Here is a 12,299-nt window from a genome sequence, read left to right as displayed (position 1 = left end):
TCCGGGTATTTTATATAAATGGGATCAACCCTGCGGTTAGTCAGCACGTCTTCCCTCTGCCTGTCACCCCCCTGGGATGACGTTGGCCCCCTGCAGGTGACCCAGGACCATCTCCCCATCTCGGTGGTATTCCTAATTTAATCAAGCCAGCAAGTCCCCTTTTGGTGTGGGAGATGAAGTACCCGTAGGTTTTGGGCGTCAGAACGTGGTCGTCTTGTCCACCACACATACCCTCTTAAATGCCTTTTGGGGGGCCCTCCTGTCATTTTTGACGGACAGCCCAGCAGCATTTCCAGGTTGTTCTTTGGTCAGTTTAGGTGGGAGGCAGGAGGCTGGTGAGGGAAAGAAATGAAGGAAATCCAACTGGGTCCTGGGTTTGACCAGAAAGGTAAAGAACCGTGACTCCCAGGGACGGGGTCACCTGCGTCATCTGGGACTGGAAGCATCCCAGATTCCAACATGCCGCCCCCTCCCTTTAGAGGCACATCCCTAAGGGGTACCATGGAATAGAACTGTCCGTGAGAACCTTGTGTGTTCCTCGCGTGTAGGGGCAGGAGGAGGCATTGGTCTCGGTGATGTGGGGGAATAGGAGATCCAAAAGATGCTGGACTTGGTATTGACGGGGGGGGGGTGTGTGAGCAGAGTCTGGGGACCTAAGTGACATAAGGGTGCTGTGGCATCATGGGAAGGGGGAGGGAGCTGAGGAAGAGTGATTTCGCCTAGATCCCTTGGCTTCAGGGTTGTTGTGAGGGGACAGTATGGGAGGTCCTCGGACATGCAAGGAGAGGAGTCGGGTGGGTGGGTCCAGTTTAAAGAGAAACGAGACTTCTCTCTCCCTGTCCCCTGGGCAGGCTCTCTTTGATGGGGAACGACCAAGGTTGGATTCTAAAGCCAGCAAGACAATTCCGGAAGAGGGCTGGAGGGGGTGCCCTTCGTTGTCTGCATTCTTTCTGGGTGTTTTGGAGGCCGATGTAATTTTCTCTGGGTGGCACTAAGACTTGCGGGGAGAATCTGGCTCAGCACCCCAGGTTGAGAACCACTGAAGAGGCTTCACGTGAATGGTGCTGGCGGGAGGAAATTCAGATTGCTGTATGGATTTGCCCTTGGCTGCTGCTGCTGTGGTACCTGGTTCTGTCACTCTGTTATCTTGGAGATGGTGATGCAGGTGTTTTTTTAAGGCAAGGTGTAATTAAGTAATTTTTAGAAACCCATTCAGCAGAGCATTCCACGGGTTGGTGGTGCCAGTCGTACAGCTGCTATGGGAGGCGGGGGTACTCCAGCCATGAAGATGTCACAGCATCTATAAACGGCCACGGTAGTGGCTTTAACTTGGTCAGCACTGGAGACCCTTTGAAATTACCTTGCTAGTCCTTCTTGGTTGGCTCCCCAGATCTGTTCCTCGTTGCCCACATGAAAAAAGGAGCAAACTGCCTTAAATTACTTGAGATTCAGTTTCCCCTATCGACAAATAGCAATAGGGGACAGCATCTACCTCCTGGGGTTTGTTGCCATGATAAGATATCAACATGAGCCTTGGTTTCTGGAAATAGTAGGTGATCAATAAATATTAGTTCCTCGCTTTTTTTTTTAACAGATAAGAAAATTGATGAGGCCAATATGACATTAATTTACTGCCGGTCTTCAAATATTTCAAAGCTTCACATATCACAGAGGAAAGGCACCTTCTTTGGTGTGCTCCAGGGAGCAGAAAAACAGAGCTAATAGGGAGCAATGAAAGGGAGACAGATTTCAGTTCCACAGAAGGAAGAACTCGGAATAATTTACAGCTGGATCATAACGCGTTGACGCTCCTGAAGTAATGAGCAATTCGTCTTAGAAGTATTCAATTAGAACAGGATTTCTTGACGTTGTTACTGACATTTGGGGATAAATAATTCTTTGGGGACTGAGCTTTGTGCTGTGGCGTGTTTACCAGCACCTGTGGCTTCTGTGCCCTAGATATCAGTAACCTCCCCTCCCCTGCCCTCCCAGTGCGGCGACTGGAAATGTCTCTAGACACTGTGAGATGTCCCTTAGAGTCCAACAGCACCCCTGGTTGAGAACCACTGAATAGGCGCACCCTCCCGCATCACCCCTTCTTGCCACATCAAGGCCAGGAGGCTCCTGGGTCAGGGTAGTCCCCACTACCTGGGATTGAAGGCCTAACACACGTGAGATTGGCGTGTTTGGCTGGGGCCAGACGGGCAGGTGAGTTTCGGGGCTGGTTTAACGGCTCATTGCTCATTGTGGTTCTGCAGGTCATGCTAGCAGCCTCCTACTGGTCTCTCCTGGCCCCAGCGGTGGAGATGGCCACGTCCTCTGGGGGCTTTGGGGCCTTCGCCTTCTTCCCGGTGGCCGTGGGTTTCACGCTCGGAGCGGCTTTCGTCTTCCTGGCCGACCTCCTGATGCCTCACCTGGTGAGTACCGTCCTTCTTAGGCGATCGGGTCGGGTGCATCGAGCTTGGCGCACTAGAGTTATTTCTGTTCCTCCTCGATATACCCCGTGACGCCTCTGCCATGTAGCCCGTGGGGTCGGAACAGATAGCCAGGCCTTGGAGGGACTGATTGGTGATGTCCTTCTTAGAGAAAATACTCTTGGTAACGTGACGAATCACCCCCTTGTGTGCATTTTGGTAGGTTCAGATTTTGAATGTCACTCTGTTAAAAACCGTGGCTGCTGCCGTGCTGTGGCGTGTGTGTGAGATGCATTCACCAGTGGACTTGAACCTGGGAGGAGGGAATTGTCTCTTTGCGGTCCTGGCCCCTGGTGAGCTTGTGATGTCATGAAGGAGATGACAGTACCCCCAGCTATAGCGTTAAGACTTTGGTAACATGTCACGTAGGGCTCTGGGTCTGGGCTTACCTGTGCCACCCACTGCTCCGTTGTTCCTCCCTGTGATTTGAGGGGAACTCCATGGAGGGATTGTGAGCTCAAATATTTTCCAAAAAATTAAAAAGACGCTGACTATTTTATTAAAAAAAATACTTGCTGAAATAGGATTGGTGAGTTGGGCTTGGAAAGGGCTTGCCCTGGCTTGTAGGAGAGCCTGCACTGCTCAGCAGGGGAGCCAAGGCCAGGCCCTGTACCGGGATGGCAGGCCACTGGCTAGAACCCCACAGCCACACGGGCGCTGCCAGTCTAGACGTGGATTCAATAGTAATGTCAGCTAAGCACATGCAGCCTTCTAGATACTGTACCCCAGAAGTCCTAGAGGTGGGCAGAAGGCCCCTGAGCTGGGCCTGCTCACTCAGAAAGAGGTGCAGCAAGAACCCTGGGGGGGGGGGACGGCGGGGTCGAAGGCTGCCTCTCCTGTCAGATGGTGGAGGGTGAGCGGAGGTGTACCCCAGCAGCCAGGAGGAAGTTCTGTTTCTGGGCCACTGCTTTCTTTCTGGCCTTAAATTCCCAGCCAGAGAAAGAGGAGGCAGAATTCCTAGGAAGTTGACTTCCGGGCCTGGGGCTGATGAAAGCTGATCACTCACATGGCAGAAGGGCTGTCCTCTGGACCAGTCAGTTGGATGTGGTGACGGGATGGACAGCTGCGATGTGTCCCAAGGAAATACCATCTGCCACTTTTTCCTTTGTTTCATCAGAAGCTTGAATGGCAGTGTTGCTGCCCCCTGAACACTTGGCTTCCTTGCCGTTGAGCGTGTCGGGGTGACGGTGGCTTCCCGGGGCCCTCACTGGGAGCTGCCACATTCTGCCAAGTCCGCCCTAGTTACGTGTGAACTTGCTGATGGGGTGCATTCTGCTCACCCTGGCGGGAAGATCCTGTAGCCAGTGGCCTCGACTCCTGAACAGTGGACAGAAGTCTGGCCCAGTGGCCCGGCTCAGCCCCCGCTGGGTGTCTGTCACCTGGGCCCCTGAGGGAGTCTTGTTGGAGGCCATTTGCAGTCACGATGGGTCATTACTACTGGGGCTGGGGGGTGGAGGGCAGAGGTGGCAGTTGGTGTTAGGCATATTTGATCAGCTGTTCGAACAGAGGGGCTTTCTCTGGGCAGTGTAAATAGTCATTGGCCAATTTATACCACACAGGGTACTTCTTTTTTAACCTTTTAGTTCATGTTTAAATATGTTCTTGGAATATGGCTCCTGGGGGAGAGTTCTGGATAGATTATATAGACAATCACGAATGGCTTGGGAGCCGGGGCTGAATGTTGGAAGGGATCGGAAAGGGGCATAATAACCATTAGGGCCCAGAACCTCATTAACTGGCAGAAAGGTCGGCTTCCCAGTAAACATCTGTTCTAGGACGTTTGAAAAGAAATTCTCATTGTTAATGCGAGGAGGGGAATTGTCTTAGACATCTCATAAATAGATAAGGCATTATTTCTAATTGCTACAGTCACTGAATACAAATGTCCAAAGAGTCGTGCTCGGCACGGCCTGTTGACCTTCACTCGGAGGCTGGCTGAAGATTTCCCCTGGAGTCACCATTAATTTGCTCACCGAGTCTGAAAAGGGCGGCAGCTTGGTTCTGCAGAAGGTGCTTGGCGGAGGTGACGGGTTTGCTCCGGGTCCTCGGTTGTCTGGCCTCCGCCGAGTTGCTCCCACTGGGAGTGCGGGGGGCTGGAATGTGTTGTCAGGTGTTGGCTGATCTTGGAATTGAGGAAGTGGGAAGTTCCATGGGTGAACTCAGTTCAGGATCTTTTCTGTTCCCAGTCGTTCCCCACTGTGGCAGAGTGGATGCCTGTCCTCTCGGTGGCCTCCTAACCGTGAAGGAGGTAGCCAGGGAGCCTTCGGCTGCAGCTCTGACTGGGCAGCTCCGGTCCTTCGGAAGAGGCCCGGGGAGGAAGGGAGGCCAGTTTGCAGAGAATTTCGGCCACAGGGAGCATGGCCTTTCTGTTCCCTGGGTCAGTGCTTTGCAGTTTGACAGGAAGTGACTCTGTTCACGTCACCTGGACAGATGGGCAAATGCAGAAAGGTTGGCTGGAGGGATTCTGAGGCAGGGCCCACCTTTGAGCTCTTGCTCGTGGCCACTCGAGCGCAGGGCCCAGTACCTGGGAAATCGGAGCCTCTGGGCCCTGCGTATGGATTCCAGGTTGAAGGGCAGTGACGCAAGGCTGGTGGGAAGGAAATGGTTAATGTGCAACCGCAATCCTTGCCTGCAGCTCTGTTCTGTGGCGTTTCCCTGTGGAGCCCAAGCAAAACGCCACTCGTGAAAAGGGTTTCACGCACCCCAGCCTGTCAGGTTGAAGCCACTGTGGTTTGTTACCTTCAGATGCATTAAGCTGCTCTCCAAACTGGGCTCTTACAAAAGTCCATTATTTATCTGGGGAGGGAGGAGAGGGTGCTTCTGCAGTCGCTGCTACTGGGGCATGAGCAGGCAGGGATCGCTGGAGGGGTTGCCTGCCGCAGTCTGGCTGGGCACAAATCAAGAGCCACTGAAGCAGGAACAAACTTTATTTTTAAACTGCAGGAAAACACTTCACACAGCTCCCGGGGAATCCTCCCTAACGCCACGAGGCTTGTCCAGGAAACCCCCAGCCGGAAATATCTCCCCCCGAAATCCCTCCTCCTGCACTTCCCCAACCAATGGGAACTCTCGGGGAATCCCCGGAAATCCCCACGAGAACTCCAAAATAGTGCGAGAACTCAAAAGTTGCGGCAGAGGCGGATAGTAATGCCTCGCCTGTCAATCAATACTGTTGGCAAAATGCCAGGGGCCATACAGACTCGGCGGTGGCTCTCAGCAGTTGCCAAGTGGTGGCGCTATGGGAGGGGGAGGAGGCAGGAGCAGGCAGCTGCCCCTGCCAGGCCTGGGTGGCAAGTGTGGCTGGGGCCAGCCGGAGCCCAGTGTTCCCCTTAGGACGGCCTCAGGAGAGACTGGACATCCAGCCGCCATTTGGGGATGTGGACATTTTTACCATCTTTGCAGTTTTGCTTCTGTGTTAAGTTCAAGGGCAACAGCAGGGGGGAAGTCGCACCTTCAGCTTAAAGCAGTGATTTTTCCCACAAACTGGAGGAAAGATGTGTCCTGAAGGCCTTGGATCTTTCTTTTTAGCTATATTGGTATCACTCAAAAAAAAAGGTATCTCGTTATAAAAATGTTTGAAACAATTTTTATGTGAAAAATCCCTCTTATTCCACCCCCCCCTCCCCCGACCAACCAGTCGACCCGATTTACTTGTATTGTTCAAACTGTGAATCAACTTTACGACTACAGGAACCTGGCCCTTCTGGAACCCCTCCTCTGCTGCATTCCTGTGCAGGCGCACATTTATGCCCAGTTGCTCCTCCTTCGTCTCTCTTGTGTTACTTTAAAACATTAAGCTGTCTTTATGTGCATTCGTTTTAGTGTCTGTGCAGCCTGCTGTCATCTTGCTGTCATTTGGTCCAGTGTCTCTGTTTCGAGTGGCTCGATTGTCCTGTGCTCAGATATACATATGTACATCTGAAAGTGGAATTTTGTTGTTTTCTGAAAAAACAAATGGCAGCCTGCATCTGTTGGTACTATTTGCTTTCTCGGCTTCTTCCGTCTTCCTACCTTGGCAGCCTCTTCCTGGGAAGCCGGTGCTCCCCTTGCCTCCCTTCTCTTGGCATTGGACATCTCCGAAGGCTGCCTGAGAGGTAGCAGCAGGGCTGTGGCTGACCGAGAGAACCTGGCCCTTAGTCCTGCCTGGACAGGCTCCTGGGGCAAGGGGATTAGCAAGGCTCTGCCTCATCCCCAGGCATGTTCTGTGTGTGTGTCTCGTGTGACAGCCAGGAAGGTGCCTCCACTGCAAACCTGAAGGAACAGCGTGTGCCCACACTTGTGATAGGCCCCCAGCTTGTGTCAATATTTGACCTGCTGGAGCTCCTTTGAGGAGCCACGTACAACAGCTACCCGGAGAGATGGATGTGGCAAGAGGCGATTTTTTTTTTTTTTTTCCCCCTCATGGGGGGGGGTGTTTGCATGTATTCCTCTTCTCCATAGGTTTTCTCTATCTTTAATGAAAGAATATGTGAGAGGGGAAGGGGAGGGATTGAGGAAGAGAGAACGGCAAGTACAAGCTACAGGGAAGGAGGGGGTCGTGGGGCGATAGGTGCCCCTGGCATTGTTGGGGAGTGACGTTTGGCCTTGCTCACCAGTTTCAGTGTCTTCCTCTCAGTTGGGTTTTGTTGAGGTCTGTGCTGCGCACTCTGCTTCACACTGTGAGCTGCACTCGGGGCTTGCTGTGGCATTCTGGGCCGGTTGGAGCCTCAGCAATAGCAGGTTCTTCTAGGTGGTGACATGGTTGTGTCATCAGAAGAGGGTGGTGGGTGGGGGCAGATCAGGCAGTTGCAGGGCAAAGAAGGCTGTGGTTTTGCAGTTGGACCTCTTGCTTAGTTATCTGCACATCTGTGTTGATGGGCTCAGGCTGCCAGCCTGTGTGTGGCAAAGTAGAGTGGCTTCAACAGCAGCTGTCTGTCCTCACACTTCTGGAGGTGGGAAGTCCAAGATCCAGCACTGGCAGGCAGGGCTGTTGTTCTCAGGACTTTCTCCTTGTTGGCAGATGGCCACCTTCTCTGTCCTCACGTGACCTTCCTCTATCTTTTTGTGTCATTTCTTGTTAGGGGGACCCGGGTCGACTGGACCAGGGCCTTTGCTAGCAGCACCATTTTGCCTTAATTGCCTCCTCCAAGTCCTGGTCTCCAAATACAGTGACGTGCTGAGGTACTGGTGGCCAGAGCCCTGACATGAATGTTGGAGACACAACTCCACCTAAGAGAAGGGCTTCGCAGTTTCTTTTAACACTTATGGTACCACAATCGAGAGATGACTGGAAAGAAGGGACCTCATTTTTGGGATGTCACTGGAGGCTGGCAGTTTAGGCACAGGGTATTTTGACAAAAAGTCAGATGCCTCGGCAACTCCCCTGGCACCTAAGTGGCAGGCTGCCTGGGTCTGGCCCAGTGGGTGAGGCCTGCTAACGGACACCCAACTGTAAGCCTTCAGCTTGCAACAGTGGAGACGGGGGGGGGCGGGGGGTGTTGAGGAAGGCTTCTCCCGCAGGGGCTTTGTCAACCAGGAGCTCTTGATGTGATGAAGCAGCAGGTCTTTCACAAAGTGGTGTCTGGGGGAAACTGGTAGGCACGCCCTGCTGGGTACCAGTGTCTATTCCAGGTGCAAGAGGAAGCCATGGTTGAGGTCGTTTCTTTGGCGGCCTTCTGTAGCCTCCTGTGGTTTTTAGGAAGGTGCTCAGGGCTTGTTTTGGGTCCTGATGGGAGGGTATGCAGAGTGCCTGAGAAGGGGTTGAGATAAAGAGTGCTTGATGATTCTTAGAGAAAATCGGGCCCTTGACTATCCCGTGAGAGCATCGTGCGCACCCATGGAGGCAGCAGGCATGTGTGCCATGAGCTCTTGCTCTTCTCTCACGTGCTCTGTTCTCCAGGGCAGGTGGTGAGCACTGTTCTGCACGTTTCTGCCCCTGTGTGCTAGCCACGCACACAGTCCTGGCCTGATGAGGCTGCAGGATTAATATCTGCAGCTTGGCCATCAGTGGACTGGAAAGTACCTGCTCTCTGGCTTTAGACCAGGGCTCAGAAACCCACCTCTGCCAGTGGTGTTCATCCCTCGGGGTTCTCCCTGGGACTGGCAAGAACACGCAGACGCGTGTGTGCCTGTAGGTGCTGGAGTTGTGGCTTCGTAGAGGCTGGCCCGGCAAAGGCTGCGTCAACGCTTTGTGGCTGCTGTTGCTCCCTGTGCATAGTGAGGATTCTTGAATGGGAGCAGGTGTGGTTGGAACCTCCTAGAACTTGGATTCCTCCTCCATAGTCATGACACCTTTTCATTTCAGGCCCGTTTGACTGGATGCCTGGTCCCGTCTTGCCATCACTTGAGCTTGGCAACTTATAAAAAGTGTCCAGAAGCTACCATGGAATTGTTTTGAGCCAGGGGAGGGTAGCATGGTGACGATGCTCACTGAGCTGGGAGGGCAAAGCCACAGGGTGTGCATCCGAGCTGAGCTCCCTCCTCCCAGGGTGGCTGGGACCCTCTCTGTCTCCCTCCAGATCCTCCCTGGGCAGCAGGTGCAGGAGCACCTAGTAGAGCAAGTCCAGGCCATGTCCGAGTTGTGCATCTCCCCTCTCGTTTATTCCAGTGAGAGTAGTGTTGATAGAGCTCCCGTGGCCAGGAGCCAGAGTTCTAGGGGAGCTGGTAAGAAGTTCTGGTGTCAGGGAAGAAATGGGAAATAAGTTTGGGGACAGAGATAAGGCTATGTCAGTTTGTGGGGAGGAAGGGTTCAGTTAAAGCCACCGGGAAAATGAAAGCATCGTTCTCTCCTACACGGATGTCACTGAGAGTGGCATCGGGACCTCACTCCGCAGATGCTCAGTGGAACTGTGTCTGAGGTTCCTTTTGCTGGTTGAAACCTCAGGGCTGGGTGGGGGGGGTCAGGGCCTTACCCCTTTGTCTCCCATCACAGTCAGTGTCCCTGAAATCTCCTTTATTGAATTGTATGGGAGAGAAATGGGAGAATTCCACTTACCTTGACCTGTGGGAGACTGAGGTGTTCTGAATTCAATGTACAAATCGGTGACATCTCTAAACAGGATGCCAGGTGTAATGGCCACTGGGTTCTTATCCCTTCCAGTGGAATGGTTGGGGCTGAGTGTCTTTCTTGTCAAATGCCCGACCACACCCTGCACGGTAGGTGTCCTGAGATGCCGTCTGCCTTGGACCGACATCCCTGGGACAGTAGGGACAGTTGCCTATGGCCCAGCCACCGTCCCTCTGTGGCAGCTCCTTCCGCACTCATAGTCATCAACACACTTTCTGTTTCTGAAGGGACGGTGCCCATCGCACCTCCTGGCACAGACCAGCCTCCACTGAAACGCTGGACGTGCTGCTTACTCTGAAAGTCGGGAAGGACCACCCTGCAAACCCAGATCTGCACCCATAGTGGGAGCAGACCCCAGGTCTCCCCTGGGCTGTGGTGGGCTGAGGAGGCTGAAGATTTCTTTAATATGAACCTGAAAGAAAAGGAGTGAACAAGATGCCTCTCGGGGAGGTTGAAAGTGGCCAAACCCTGCATCTCTCTCGTGGCTGGGGCAAGCATTCCTTCTCTGCCTTGGAGCTGCGGATCTGTCACAGCCAGCCACACACTGTGAGCCGTGAGCCTGCTCATGGTGGTCACTGGAGTGAGCTACTTGATTATTTTTCCTGTAACAGAGGACTTTTTCTCTTTGACCTTGTTGAGATACTGATTATGAGCCTTTAGCAAGATGGTTCCAGATTGTTCTGTGGTGGTTCTGTCATTCTCCTGACTGCTCCTGACTGGCAGACTGAACTCCCCCGTCATTACTGGAGTCTGCTGAACAGGGACAGGAGTCCCTGGTACACCCTCAGAGCAGTCTGACCTGCACAGCGGCTGGTCTTGGGAGCCAGGGCGATCGCTCAGGCTGGATCCTGTGGCCCTGGCCTCCTCAGCATGGCATGCCCTTCCTTTTCTGTCCCTTCTGGATCTATAGAAAAGTGGGCGGGAGGTGCACATTCCACGAGTGGTCGTGGAAGATGACTGTTAGCTTTCGTCACTGGGACAAAGTACCCGAGAGCAATGCAGAGGAGCCCAGGTTTGTTTTGACTATTTTGGAAGTTTCAGCCCATGGCCAGCTGACCCCATTGCTTTATGCTTGAGGTGAGGCAGATCATCATGGTGGAAGGGGGTGGTGGGGGAAAGCTGCCCTCCTCCTAGACAGCCGGGAAACAGGTGTGGGGTGAGGAGAGGAGAGAGGACAAAGCAAGGAAGGAGCCAGGCGCAAGATAGTCTCCGAGGGCATGCGCCCAAGGACCCACTCCTCTAACTAGGTTCCACCTCCACCATCTCCCAGTGGTCCATTCAGCTCTGAATCCCTCAGTGATGAACCACTGAGGAGGTCAGAGAGCCCTCATGATCTGATCATGTTCCCAAGAGGCCCTCCTCTGAACCTTGCTGCACTGGGGACCAAACCCTCAATACCCAAGGCTTTGGGAGACATTCCAGGCCCAAACCATAACAGTAGCTCATGCATGTGGGTCTACACATGCACACACGTGCACAGACCCTGTACCTGTCTACATGCAGTCCACACATGTACACATGTTTATGCACACACAAACATAAATGCACGCGCACACATGACTTTTCAGGCTGATGTCCATCACTTCAGGCCCCAGGGACTTAGCTCCTTGTGGCATAGAGTGGCCGTATCCACACAGTGCAGAGAGCTGGGTCAGAAGCTGGAGATCCATAAATCCCAAGGGCAGCCTGGATTTGGCCAGTGCGCCATTCCAGACATGGCGCCTACAGAAGTGCTGTGTGCTCCAGGGATTGCAGCAGATTCCAGGGCAGCTGGGCGGCCAGAGTTCCTGGAGAACAGTTTAGGGTTTTAGTGTCAACAATAGCCGAAGAGTGTCAAGGAGCCAAACAAAGCAGAAGCTCTCCCGGGTTCTTTTCAGAATTTTCCTCATCCACCGTTAGAAATACTACTGTGGCTACCCAAGTGTGTTCCTGCTGTCTTAGTCATCTTGGACTGCTGTGACAAAATGCCATCATCTGGGTGGCTTAAACCACAGAAAGAACCAAGGTGCTGATTGACTTAGACTGGGTGAGGATCCTCTTCCTGGCGGGCAGATGGCCATCAACGCGTTGCATCCTCAGATGAGGGAGGGGCGCGCTCTAGGGTCCTTTGTAAGGACACTGATCCTGCCATGAGTCTCCTACCCTCGTGACTTCACCTGACTTTCATTACCTCTGAAAGGTTTCCATCACACCGGGGCTTAGTGCTTCAACACGTGAAACTTGGGGGCAGGGAGGTGGTGGTGACATGAAGATCCAGCTTTTAGCATCTGCTGTAAAGAATTTAAGGAATCCCCTTCCACTCTCTTCAGGACAAACAGGTCTCTGGATGTGGTTGAAAACTTGCCAAGCAGAACTCTGAATGACACCTCTCAGTGGCAGGAAAAGAACTAGAGTTCACTTCTGTTCTCAATGAACTTGCATTGACAGCACTCCGTCTTGAGTCCAGTTTGTTCTGGTATTTCAGCTTCCTTTTACTAGTGTTCACATGGGGTATCTTTTTTCCATTTTCATACTTTTGATTGTTTAATAATAACACATAATCGAGCTTTGTTTTATCTAGTTTGATGATCTCAGTCTCTTAATTGGAATGTTTAGTCAATTTACATTTATTGTGATTTTTGATATAATTAAGCTCCTGCCTGTCATCTTACTCTTCTGTTTATCCCGTCTGGGTTTTTTGTTCTTTACCTCCTTTTTTTTTTTTTTTAACTGGGGGTGTTAATCAAATTGTTTTTAGTATTCCATTTTATGTTCTCTGCAGGATTTATAAGATATACAAT

The 12,299-nt window shown here is 52.5% G+C and overlaps 1 protein-coding gene across 6 annotated transcripts in view; it reads left to right on the top strand.

Moving 5' to 3' along the window:
- Slc39a11 (solute carrier family 39 member 11) overlaps positions 1-12,299 on the top strand; it is a 384,139-nt gene that overhangs the window by 109,869 nt on the left and 261,971 nt on the right. For 5 of the 6 annotated variants that reach the window (XM_048795690.1, XM_015503535.2, XM_048795680.1 and 2 more), the window contains exon 4: positions 2,259-2,417. The exons of the other annotated variant lie outside the window; for it this stretch is intronic. In XM_048795690.1, coding sequence (XP_048651647.1) covers positions 2,259-2,417 — 159 coding nt within the window. The remainder of the gene's footprint in view (positions 1-2,258; positions 2,418-12,299) is intronic. 6 annotated transcript variants of the gene reach the window in all.

The sequence above is a fragment of the Marmota marmota genome, unplaced genomic scaffold (assembly GCF_001458135.2).
Source record: "Marmota marmota marmota unplaced genomic scaffold, marMar, whole genome shotgun sequence".
In the NCBI taxonomy this organism is placed as follows: domain Eukaryota; kingdom Metazoa; phylum Chordata; class Mammalia; order Rodentia; family Sciuridae; genus Marmota; species Marmota marmota.
This window is presented reverse-complemented; position numbering and strand designations above follow the sequence as displayed.